This window comes from Rhodamnia argentea, chromosome 4, assembly GCF_020921035.1.
Source record: "Rhodamnia argentea isolate NSW1041297 chromosome 4, ASM2092103v1, whole genome shotgun sequence".
NCBI classification, from domain to species: Eukaryota; Viridiplantae; Streptophyta; class Magnoliopsida; order Myrtales; family Myrtaceae; genus Rhodamnia; species Rhodamnia argentea.
In genome coordinates, this window is record NC_063153.1 from 29,650,576 (window position 1) to 29,663,548 (window position 12,973).

The window sequence follows — 12,973 nt, forward strand, 5'->3', positions numbered from 1 at the left end:
AATTAAGCAAATACAGAGGTGAAAATCCAATTTCACATAAGTACCAGTTCAAGCCATTCAGAAGATTACACTGAAACAAGTGCCCCCGACAATGACATAAATCCCTCTACGTGAACTCTTGAAGTATGCTTTCGCCGCCGAGGAGAAAGACGTTGGTTCAAACTTCCTAAGGATGAATATACAGCGACTCGAAATGATGTGAGGCCCATATCAATGATTATGCTTTGAAGGAACCCAAAGCAGATAGTCCATCTAAGCTTGATGAGGCAGAGCTTGCTAAGATAACTTGCCTAAAGAGAATATGGCGACATAGATAGCAGCTCTCAGCAGCATAGGCATCAAAAGTGTGCTTTGTACGAAGATGACGCCGAAGAAATTGAAATGACTATCACGTAGACGAAGCTCAATCAATAAGGGAGCCAATGGACGAAGCGGAGATCGTTCTGTAGTCGGGCCCTCGGGTCTCATGTGGACGACAAAGCAGCGAGTGTTCAATTTTGGAAGAAAATCACAATTTAGTTAAAGAAACATTATGAAATTAGAATCAAAGACAGCTGTGTTGTAACCAGAAAATATCTAGAAAAGATCATGCTCCACCTCTAGCACATAGAGAAAACATTTAATGGCCCTCTTTTCAATATGAAGTGAAACCCCATTACCTGAAAAATGAAATCACCATTCCATGCTTTGGTAAAACAAATGTAGTTACCTGATAGAAGAGTTTGATGCAGCTCCTCAAACCTTCTAGTTAACTATATTATGTGCCAATAGAATTTGAGAAGCACGAATCATTCTGGAGAAAGACAAAAGGGAAGCATCTATAGACGAAGCCGGCCGGGACCCACAATCATTCAAAAATTGAAGATCCCATGGCGAGGCAGCGAAGAATCGAATCCCGCTGAAGTGCAGAAGCACAAAGCGCAGTGAAGATCGAAATCCCGTGGAAGTGCAGGAGCATAAAACCAACGAAGCAAACCCAGAAGATACCTCGACACAAAGCAAAAGGTATGGAGATTTAGCAATACCCAGAGAAGCTAACTAAGAAGAACTATCTACCAGCAAATATCTTAAGATCCTTTACCTGCAACATAACCATAATAATTCTGACAAAGTAAAAGACAGGATAACATACTCAGTAATGAGAACTTATCCAAATCCAAGAGGTGAGGCTGAGGGCGAGGCCCGACTAAAACAAAGTTGTACCAAGTCCAAACTACTAAACACACTTAATCCCGATACGATCCAGACAAAACCACATTTTTTAGCTTGCACCATTCAGCTCCTGCTTCGGCGACGATCACGACCATTGCTGATGATGTAAGAGAGATAAAATTAGAATCTATAAAAAGGTTTAGTCATTAACAAGTCACATGTGAAATTTGTCAAGACTAAAGCTTAAGTCATCCATACAAAAATATCTGAGATAAATACTGCATCTTACCTACAGATCAAATCAACAGGAACAACAGGTAGCATACATAGCACTATGTATGTGGCTAAGCTCAGGCTAGAGACATGCTGTGAGCACAGACATGAAAGTCGCAGCACAAAGACAGAATACAACGTGCAAAAATTTGAGACCTCCATCTACAACTAGCTGATATTCTGGTCTAAAATCAACAAACTGCCGTAGAAGAATGCAAGAGAAGATGTTATTAACACCTCATTGAACAAAACAACACTCATATTAAAGGCAAATATGAGCACATTACATGGTACATGCTCGCAACATAATGAACAAACGCACATGACAGGGAAATAAAATAGTACAAGACCTTACCCATTAGCAAATGGAACTTCTTCACGGGCGCGGTACGGGGGTGACCTGCTATAGCTGCGACCACGAGGAGACAAACTGCGACGTCTTGGAGATCGACCACGTGGGCTATCGCTCCTATTAAAAAGCATAGCAAATCACTGAAACACTCGAGGAAAGTCTAACTTCTCACAGAAAATAGTCAACTACATCTGTCATCGCATATGAAAACAAAGGATCTTAGAAATGTAACACCAAACAATGTGTATTAATGATCATCATCAAACTTTTCACGAAAAAAATTACAATAGCCAAAAAATAGCTCGTAGATAACTCCAATATATGTTACAGTAAACAGACCTTCGGCCATAGCTTGGGCTCCTGCGGTATCTTGGACTGCGACTGCGACTGCGACTTCGACGTCTGCGTGAACCCACACGCTGGCGACACTCCCGAGCAAAGTGACCAGGCTCACCACATTCATAGCACTTCAAATCAGAACCGCCAGATCGACCACCACGTCCACCACCACGTCCACCGCTAGAGTTATGAGAGAGCTCAACTCTCCAGCCATTTTTACCTATTTGATCAAATGAAATGCATTTTTCCATTCAGAATCATCAAATGCTACCTCTCTATGCGTCCACAGAAAACCCACCAGCTTTCCAACTAAACAAAAACCATCCAGCTTCCAAATGATGCAGGAAGAAGTGAAAAGGAGACCGCAAATAATAAAAAAAATTGTAACATATTAAGGAAGAGAGAATGGCAAGCAGAAGGATCTTCAAGGTTATCATGAATAAATTCCATCTCACCAAATTAAAGAACACAACCAACTCGACCCAGAAGAGCAGATTAAAATCATTCAAGACAACTAGATGTCAAATCTAAGGGGCATCATCTAACAGTAAAGAATAAATCACATGAGAACATACACAAACAGCTTGTCTGTAGATAATGACACATAAGGAGAAGAAAAACAACATTGACATTGAAAGGAAAAATCATTTGCAAAAAACAAAGGCTGCTTTAGCAATCTCTGATTTGGACTGGATGTTCCAATGTACAGAGCTTTAGACATACCATCTAGATCACGGATTGCATCCTGTGCATCCCTATGGTCATCAAAATCAATAAAAGCATATCCCGGTGGTCTTCGTGCAACCCATACACTGCATATACCATAAACGAACCAAACCAAGTATTATTACCAGCAGGAGGAACAAGCATAAACTGCAATATGAATGAAGATGAGAAGTTCATCGAGCAACAGTCTATCGAGTAAGATCATTTTTCTTAATATAAAAAGGACAAAGGATTTTAGCTTTAGTAACCCCCCCTTTTAAAAAGGCCAATCTGAACAATCCTGTCATTCCAAATTATTAGGAGTTAAGCCAGGTGGTTCAGATTGTAGAGGGTTGTGCTTGTCTATAGGTAATTGTTCTGGTATTTTGGTTGATGAGGCGAAATCACATTGCAACTCTTAGATGCAATCTTATAAATCAAGTTAAAGCAACCCATGGGACACACAAAAAATTGCATCTCTTTACTGCCATGTGGTCCTGACAGATGAGGGTGAGCATTAGATGAGCTGCATCAGTGCATTTCAAGTAATTGGGTTAACAACCAAAAACAGAATACTATATGTCTCAAAAATAATACATCGCATATAAGTGCAAAAAAGCACAAGGAGATGATTGAACTTTTTAAAGAAAAAGCCCAACCTTCTTATAATTCCAAATGCTCGAAACTCATCCTCAAGATCTCGTTCTGTAACACGAGAATCCAGGTTACCGACATATACCCGTGCCATTTTCCCTGTCAAACACAACAGAAAAATTAGACAAATGGAAGCATAATGTCCGTGCGGCAGAGAATGATGTCTGAACTGCCAGATTGTTGATGAAACCAATCAAGACAGGATATACGTCTCCAGCGATCTCGCCAATGAAAGAAACCAAATGAATCTAGCATAACAACACCAAGTGCGTTTAAAGGAATGCAGTCGTGCCACTTTAGAACTCTAAATGGCTTCGAAGGACATTGAACACCCAAAGAGCTCGTCAGAACAAAACTGAGGTAAGGGGAAACTGCTACGCCACCAGTAAAATACGGACTTTGAAGGACCAACGGGGCAAATCAACCGAGGGAAAAAGTGAAAAAATTGAACTGCATCAAGGGAAACAATGCACAACAATAAGACGCGAAATCAAGAATTTGGTCTCGGACACGAGATTTGGGTCCGCAAAGTCGGATTTCTGACAAAAAGGCACGCGTGCGCGGGGGCAATCTTGCAAGAAAAGGATGGAAACATGATCTTCTCAGGAAACAATTGACGGAGGCCATCAATACCTCGACAACTGCAGGAGCCGCAGATGCACGATTATCATTCAGATCACATCAAAACTATCAGATAATTACAAAACTCCGTGCGCCGTCGCATCGCAACAGATGTTCTACCTGTGCAGCTACGTTCCGATGGAGAGAGAGAGAGAGAGAGAGAGAGAGATACCTGCGAGCTAGGAAGGTGACAGGGAAACCCTAGCTGAACGTACCCCAAACTCGATCGTCGTTTGAATGGTCGGGCTCCGGGAGGGTCACTAGGCCTTTTAAATGAGTCTTGCGAAAAATTATCGATTGAGCCCGAAGAGGTCCGATATCGCAAAGTTAACCCCCGAACTTGAGTTTTATTCTCAAATGGCCCCCCCGATCTTAACAAGTATGCACCAATTTGCCCCCCGAACTTGAGTTTTATTCTCAAATGGTCCCCCTTCTTAACAAGTATGCACCAATTTGGCCCCCCTACTTTAATCGTCGGCCTCGTACGTTTCGATTCTGGGGGCATTTCTTTCCAAAAATCATACGTTGCAAAGAAAATCAAAATAAAGAATAAATTCAAGGGGAGAGAGAGAGGCCGCATAGTGACAACGATACTCGTCAAGAGCCGATAAAAGTTTGACATTCCTTGCCAATCTCTAAAGAACACACATGTGCCGTCAAAACCACCTCACATCACACGCACGAATCTCAATTGGAGTGATAGGGTAATACACTCCGTGAAGCAACCCGACTCTACGTCGGAACTTCCATTTATTTGTCCTATTTTGGCCAAACCGTAGCAATTTGCTCTCGAGAATTCGCTTTTGCGATTTCCTTTGCGACAACAGTGTTGCGTTCGCCCGAGCCTGTCTGTCGAGGGACGTTGGACCTCACTTACCAAATTCAGGGAGGCATATGAGAGAAACTCAAGTTCAAGGGTACTTTTCAGAAAACAAGCCCACCTGAGGGGGTTAATTGCAATTTTCTGGATCCAAAATCTATGCAGGGCTTGTGATTCATCCTTCCCTCTCGTATACACGTGGGTTATTTGCGTCATTTTTGTCTCTTCGTCATTATTTTAAATTATAGCTATAAGTGCTTTTTTATTTAAAAAGAATGGACGGAAATATGAGCAATCCATGTCCATTTGGAGTTAAGCCCGTATGACGTCAGGTTCTGATTTTTTTTGTGTGAGAAATCGTCACCCCAACAAGACCGCCTAAGATAGTGACAAGTGGCATTTTTAGGATTAAAGAATGCAACCTTTTGGCACAAACTTAGAAATGGGAAAAAAAAATAAATTCAAGAAAATAAAGAATTCATAGAACTATGGTTTTTTCCCCCAAACATAGAAAGAGCATATCATTGAATTGTACTTAAAACTAAAGTTATCACAGAGGATGTCGCTAATAACCTATTTTTCCGACAGCAAAAGTCCAATTCCTTCTTATCTTATAATTTTGGAAATATCTAGATAACCTGTAAAGACCCTGTGTATATGGATGCATGAAAGAGGGAGAGATTGAGACCCACGCTTGAGAAAACAGAGTTCATGTATCCAGCCAGCATATGAAACCTACGCTTGAAAAACCATTGCAGCGCTGGTCCCGTCATGCTTTCTGCGAAAGCTCGAATCATAAGCAGCGCGCTCTCGGCATGGTCTGCCATCTTCATCATAAAATGGCTGAGATGAACTTTTGGAATCCCGGAGCCGCCGTACTTGTTGAACTCGGGCATCTTAAATGTCTCCGGTGCATTACATTTAGCGTAGTACAAAAGGCCTTCGGTTCCCAGCATCTCCAGTCCTTCCAGCCGCCTGAGTTTTTCATCTACTCTCGCTATCTGCTCACTCCTCTCTAATGGCCTGACTTGCTTAGTCCTCTCTAACAGCCTCACTATTTCTTCCATCTTGGCTAACCTCTTACTCGTCTCTTCTTCCCTTCGCGCCGCTATCATGGGAATTACAGGATTTGACTCCTCCACATCTGGAGCATTGGATGGGCCGTCAGTCAAGACCGATCTACCATTAGAGCCGACGCCGAGTTCTCTGGGAGCTGATGCAGGACCTGTCCCCTCGTCCTGAGGCGGAGGAAGCGGAAGTTCTATGATCTGGTCAAAACAATGGATGTGTTGTGCCACTAGGTTCTCGAGTTCACTCATCCGATTCTCGAGTTCAACAATCCGGTTATTATGTTCTTCGACGAGAGGCCATAGTGAGAAGCCTATTGAATTTACATGAGACAGTGTAAGTACACAAAATTGAATGGCAATCCATTAGTGAGATCGTCTCTTATAATGGAAGCGAGGCGACAATACTTTGCCATTGTTTACGAGTATGAAGTCTTTGCCAACATTCACTAGAGGAGAGAACGTAAATGACAGACTATCATCAAACTTCACATAAAAAAAAAAGTTACATGTGCAAAAAATTTAGCATGTGTATAACTCCAATACAGGTATATTTGACAGTAAGCAGACCTGTGACCATCACTTGGGCTCCTGCTGGATCTTGGAGTGTGGCACTCCCGAGCAAAGTGTCCAAGCTCGCCACATTCAAAACACTTCTCATCAGAAACGCCAGATCGACCACCCCGCCCACCACTAGTGTCACGAGAGAGCTGCACTCTCCATCCATCTTTACCTATTTGATCAAGTGAAATGCATTTTTCCATTCAAAATCATCGTAAGCTACCTCTGCACTTCCACGGAATACAAACCAGATTTCCAGTTAGACTCCGACCATCCAGCTCCCAAATGATGCAGGAAGAGACAATAAAGAGACGAACCGTAAAGAAATAATTGCAGTACATATCAAGGAAGAAAGAATGGCAAGAAGGATGATCTTCAAGATTATCATAAATAAATTAAAATCCTCGTCATCAAACAACACAACCAGCAGAACATACAGTGCCATTAATTGCATGAGGAGGATAAAATTACAATTTCAACATTGACCGGAAAAATCATTGATGATAAACAAAAAGGCTGCTTTGGCAACCTGTGATTTGGAATGGATGTTCCAAAGTACAGAGCTTTGGACTTACCATTTAGCTCACGGATTGCATCTTGTGCATCCCTATGGTCATCAAAATCGACAAACGCATATCCCGATGGTCTTCGTGAAACCCAAACGCTTCATATATAATAAAATAACCCATATCGGCAAGGAGAAACAAGCATAAAAAAAAGAAGGAAAAAAAAAACAACAATCTGATCAATCCTGCCATTCCAAATTTTTAGGAGTGCAGCCAGGTCATTCACACAATGGATGATTGTGTTTGAGAATAGGTCGTTCTTCTGGTAATTGGATGGATGAGGCACAAACACCTTGCAAATACATGATGCAATCTTACAAATCAAGTTGAAGCAACCCATGGGTCACACAGAAAATTGCATCTTTTTTACTTCCTTGGATGAGCACTATATGAGCCGCACTAGTACTTTTCAAGTAATAGGGGCAGCAACCAAGCAGAATGCTCATATGTCTAAAGAGTAGATCGCCACATGTAAGCGCAAAATTACAAGAAGATGATTAAAGATCTTCAAGCTATGACGTCTTGGATTTTCGACGTCGTAAGATAACCGGAATCGAGTTAAAGTTCAACCGTGAATTCCAGTTTGGATTTCAATGATTTAAATGGCAATGGTTGGATTTCCTTTGTGACATCGGTCGGTTTAGATTAGGCTCCAATAGTTTCATCGTCGTGTAGTAGCTTCGAAAATCATGCGCCCGAGTTTAACCTTGACCGCGTTTGAGATATGAAAATACTAAAATACCATCCGTCGATTGAGTTAAATGTCTAACCAGTCCTAAATGTCAAATGATCGTTTCGCCCTTACTTTTATGCACAAAAAGATAAAGAATTCAAATCCCAAGTAGGCCCCATAGGTCTTGTCACCCTCCCAACTATCACATCACCACCCACCCATCACTTCACTTTCCCTCAAGTCAACTCAAGTCAAATCTCTCTTCCCTCTCTCCTCTTTCCCTCTCTTTCTTTTCTCTCTCCTCTTTCCCTCTCTCTCCCTCCCTCCTCTCACACACGCCCCCTCCCCCCCTCGCATCAGCACCCCCGACCCCCCTCCTTGTCGCCGCAATCGCTCGGTCGACCATCACCGCATGCCACCACCGTCTACTTCCGCTTGTCACCGTCACGCCGCGCCTTCGCGGGCTAGCCCCTCAAGCTCCTCAACTCATCGCACCATCGCTACGCCACCCGGTCCCAGCTCCACCTCGTCACCTCCATCTCACTTTCCCCCTCCGTTTTTGCATTGTGCTCCACCACCTCCAGCTCCCACCCCCGTCGCTTGCCGTCGTCAGCCGCAATCGGCGTCCACAAGTCGACCCGTGCCAACCGTCACTCAAGCCCTCAACCATCGCGACCTCAACCATGGAGCCATTGCCCTCACCAAACCGAGAGCTTCCTTGGAACCGCTACCGCCGAGCTCGAGCTTCACCACCCCTCAAGCCGTTGCTCCGCCGCACCCGAGAGCCCCACGCCACCGACCTCCACTTTTCCATGAGCCAGAGACCGCAAGCCGCGGTCACCGCGGTCGAACCTCAACTCGCGGTGAGCAGCTGAGTGCCGAGACTCTAGCCGCCTCTTCTCCATGGAACCCGTGAGCCACCGAAGACCCATGAGACCAAGAGTCGTCATCGCAACCGTGCCTTGTAGTGGCCACCTAGAGTCCTCGCCGCCACCGCCGTCCCGGAATCGCCCATAGTGAGTTAGCCCTTAACTCTTGGTTATGACGCCAATTACGTTTAGAGATAGCTTAATTAGTATAATATGGCATTTAGGTAGATTAATTGTAGTCAGTTTAGTTAGAAACTCGATTTAGAATAAATGACCACGATTAAATAAGTCATACCGATTAGCTAGGTGGATTGTGGCTAGTAGATGTTAGACTAAATTATTTGGCTAGTTGTCATTGTTTGATTGTGAGCAAGCGATAGGTTAGGGTCAACAAACAATTGATCGTCCGATGGATTGGATTTATATCGGCTCGTTTTTATGAAATTGGAATTATTAACTATAGTCGGATTAATTAAATACGTTTATTAATCGTTATGGTCGATTGCTTGATTTGATTGGATGCTAAGTATTATGGGTGAACTTATAAGTGGCGTCATCATGTATTAGATCAAAGTCTGGTTGATAAATTGCGCATTCATACGACCACATATGGAACGAAATTGTATATTTGAGTATGAAAATGACCATGGGTTGGGTCTTTAAGCATGATCGTGTGAGCATTGGATTACATGTCAAGATAAGAATTGATTGGTTGTATGATATGTTTGTGTGGTCATATGATGAGTTTAAACCGTGCTAGTCGTACAGGATCCCGATAAATTCATATTGTTTCAATCATACGGAATCACACGACTTGTCGGATGTACGTCAATCTATGTCGTCGGGTTGATCGGATGCCGGTTGCGGCTTGTGACAGATCGAAGCCCTATAGGAATTTCTAGTAGCTACGTTACGTGTCGATCGAAATCACGCAGACTATCGGATACCATCGCTGGAAGTAAGGGACAAAGACCGGTTATGCCGGTTGACACCAATAGACTTGGTGTCGGGCCATACTGATCATGTGCGTCGGGCCGAGTGGCCATATTTGTTAATAAATGGGCTATATGGTGTCCTGAGTATACAACTTGATATAATGCCTTGCCAATAGTTGTTGATGTGACTGTCGTGTCGTGTCAACTATTGCATTATATGTGGCTTGAAGCTGGTAAGTTGCATGTGGTTGATATTGTATGTTGTGAATCTGCACCGGTTGGTAGAATGCTCTGAGCGAATCAACTCCCTAGCCTGGCTTAGGCATTGATTCACCGAGATTTATTCTCACCCCGATGTGGTTAACATTTTCAGGTTTGGGATAATGGAGAGACACGTCAAATTTAGCGTCCCTCTCGACCGGTCATTCTATATCATACACTATCCGATCGAAGGTACGAACCAGGTTTGGAAGCACCATGTCACAACGATCCGGGTGGATGAGGGGTTGAGTCACCTAGTGGCCCATCTCTTCAAAGCATGGTTCTTTCGTGATGGGGATCAACTCTTTGGCCCGTTCAACCGATTTGAGGGGCCGCCTAACCCGACCCTTCACGTCTCTGCTTGGGACTCGTTGGATAGTGATACGTTCGAAGAGAAAGTAGTAAACCCCGAGCCCGACTCCGAGTCCATGCCATCCATGGCATCGGATGTTGTCCTCTCATCCTCTTCTAATAACGACCGGGACTTCTGGTTGTAGGCATGAGGTGGACCTTCCGAGTTGAGCTTTGTTGATTATGAGAACGACGGTATCGTAGCCCCTCTTTTGGAGTAGATGAGAAGCTAACCCTTCCCGACCCACCTGCCTTTTTGCTGGTCGTAGGAAGCCGCCCCAAAGAATGTGGTTGTATATGATGTATAGCTTTGTAGGGTTAACGATCATCTGCTATTATAAAGAAATGAAAATGTCTTTTGTTGATTGATTATTGTTATGGTTTTCTGCTTTATTATCCTTGCTGATCTTGTTGTCCGGGAGTGTTCGTTTTCGCATGTGTAATTAAAGATAAAATTAAATGGGTCGACAACATTCCTGTGACGTTATTCTATATGACATAAGGGTGTTTGGTAGGATTGTTGCGTGCCTAGGGATGGGGGCGTGATACAAGCAAAAGCCCCAACCTTCTTATAATTCCAAATTCGCGGAACTTATGCTCGAGATCAAGTTCGATAACATCAGAATCCAAGTTACCAACATAAACCCATGTAATTTCCCCTATCTAATGCACAAGGAAAACTTAGATAAATGCAAGCATTATGTTCACGCAAGTAGAACCATGTCTCGTACTACCAAATTGTTGATGAAACAAATAAAGAGAAGGGAGGTGTGCATCTTTCAATGATCTTCTTGCCTACACTTTCAATAGAAGAACCTCATGCAACTAGTAGAACAACACCATGAGCAACCAAAGAGCTCACACAAGACCGGATTTCTCTCCAAAAAAAGCAAAAAAAAAAACATGCGGCTCACGCAATCCCGCATGAAAAAAATAGAGATATTATCTTTCGAGGAAACAATCGACGGGATCATCAATCTCACCCCTTGCCAATGGCGGCAACTCGATTACGACTAGTTCCAAAACACCCTTAGAAACCTCTGTTGATTCGAAATCCTCGGGCGGAAGGTCACCGACAATGAGCTCCATTCCCTTCGCTTCGACCCAATGAGACCACTCTTCACTAGATAAGTAGACCATGGAAGGCGTCATCATAGCAACCATTCCTTCTTCTCCATGGCGAATATTCGCATCGCAGCAACCGTTTTAACTTTGCAGCTACGCCGATGGAGAGATATCTGCGAGCGAGGAAGGTAACGGATAAACCCTAGCAGAGTATGTAAAACCCCCTCTAGTTTGTCGTTTGAATGTTTGGGGTCCGGTAGAGTATTCGGCTTTTTAGTTTTGGGAGTCCATTTCCCAAATGCTAGCATTTTCAAGGCCTTCAAAAGGCCCGTGGCTCAAGACTGCCTCATACCTACTTTGGCTTTCTAAGCTTTCTCGACATGTAATAGTCTAGAAGTGATGAATTTTTCAAATTTCCAATACTACCCTCACTTATTAATCATAATTTTACATTTACCCTTTTCAGCATAAAAAATAGAAACCCTTTGATCTGATACCTCTCTCTTCCCTCGCCTCTTTTCGCTCGCGCGCTCATCTAACGAAACCCGGCTCGCTTACCTCTCTTCGTTCGCCTCACAAGCGTAACATCGTTGGCCTGGTTGCCTCTAGTCGATGGTTGTTGCCAATCGCCCGATCAATGGTTGCATCGTCACTCCGGATCCGTTGTCGCAAGGCTAGCTAAGGTCGCAAGATTGCGGTATCACCGCGCCCGGGATCTAGCAACCTTGAAACCCTCACCTAGGGCCCGAATTAATCCCTAGGAATCTTCTTCATCCCTAATCGGATGGCCATAAAAGCTCCGAAGAAATGGAATATCACCTCAAGCACCTGAAACAAAAGCTGAAGCACAAGGCTTATTGGAATGGCTTCCTCTCTCTTCGCAACTCCATTAGAAAGGTACCTTCGCGTTCACCTCTAATCCCCGCCACTTTTGTCCAACTCAACTCGATCGGCAATTTAGTTACCTTTGATTGGGCTGGGACATGATTCGGTTTGATTGGCTAATCTATGTTAAAACTACAATGACCAATTGATTTGTTATTGTTTTCTCCCGAATTTAGCTTGCTTGATCAAGCTGAGTGGCAACGACTTGAGGCGGCTTGGGATTTCATTTCATCTTGTCCTGGATTGTTTTGTTCTATGCTTTGGATTGTAATACTCTCCGTGATTGAGCCTGTTTTGAGTAGATTAGTCCATGTTCTGATTGATGGTTGGATATATGACGGGTAATGCTGTATGATGGCAGTGAGCGGTTGTTGGAATGCGGGATTTTGCGGAATGACGAAGTTATTTGTTCCGGTGAGACATTGATAGTCGATGTTTATTTGGTTGATGTGGAGAGCCTAAAGGAGGTCAAAAGACACTACATAATACTTATATTCATAGCTGAGAAAAGAAAACCACTAAGCGTATAAATTCACTTCACAGAAACAAGTTCCTTGACATGTTTTGTAGGGAACGGATCCTAATAAAATACGTACATATACGCAGCGGATTACACTGAAATACAATCTCTAGATCAACTTGAATCATCGATCAAAGAGGTATATCACGTAGAACGAACATACCTCGATAGCCACAGATTAAGAGCCTCAATCGCCAATGAGAAATCGATCCGAATCGGCCAATCATTCGTTTTTTTTTTTTAGAAAGTTTTTGACCAAAAGAATTTGAGAGAGTTTTTTAGCGTTTGTAAGAAAAAATCGAGC

At 43.2% G+C, this 12,973-nt stretch overlaps 1 protein-coding gene across 6 annotated transcripts; it reads right to left on the bottom strand.

Moving 5' to 3' along the window:
* Positions 1-2: 2 nt before the first annotated feature.
* Positions 3-11,518, bottom strand: LOC115748813 (serine/arginine-rich splicing factor RSZ22). 6 transcript variants are annotated; one of them, XR_004016262.2, is made up of 7 exons: positions 3,685-3,813; positions 3,481-3,574; positions 2,840-2,928; positions 2,117-2,336; positions 1,781-1,894; positions 1,133-1,309; positions 3-987 (listed from the first exon to the last, which is right to left on the bottom strand). XR_004016262.2 is itself a non-coding variant. In XM_030685455.2 (6 exons), exons 2-6 carry the CDS (start codon positions 3,567-3,569, stop codon positions 1,276-1,278), a joined length of 546 nt encoding a protein of 181 aa, XP_030541315.1. In that variant the 5' UTR covers positions 3,570-3,574; positions 11,438-11,518; the 3' UTR covers positions 3-1,275. The 6 variants fall into 6 exon arrangements, 5 of the variants coding, with proteins under 5 accessions (XP_030541315.1, XP_030541313.1, XP_030541316.1 ...); XM_030685455.2 differs by lacking the exon at positions 3,685-3,813 and adding an exon at positions 11,438-11,518 and having other exon boundaries at positions 3-1,309; XM_030685453.2 differs by lacking the exon at positions 3,685-3,813 and adding an exon at positions 4,269-4,375 and having other exon boundaries at positions 3-1,309.
* Between the last annotated feature and the right edge of the window lie 1,455 nt (positions 11,519-12,973).

Coding starts and splice junctions, on each gene's coding strand:
- LOC115748813 (XM_030685452.2), bottom strand. CDS start 3,730: ATGCTAGATTCATTTGGTTTCTTTCATTGGCGAGATCGCTGGAGAC. Junction 2,929..3,480: donor GCATTTGGAATTATAAGAAG/GTTGGGCTTTTT, acceptor TGGTATATGCAG/TGTATGGGTTGCACGAAGAC. Junction 2,337..2,839: donor TGCAATCCGTGATCTAGATG/GTATGTCTAAAG, acceptor TTGATCAAATAG/GTAAAAATGGCTGGAGAGTT.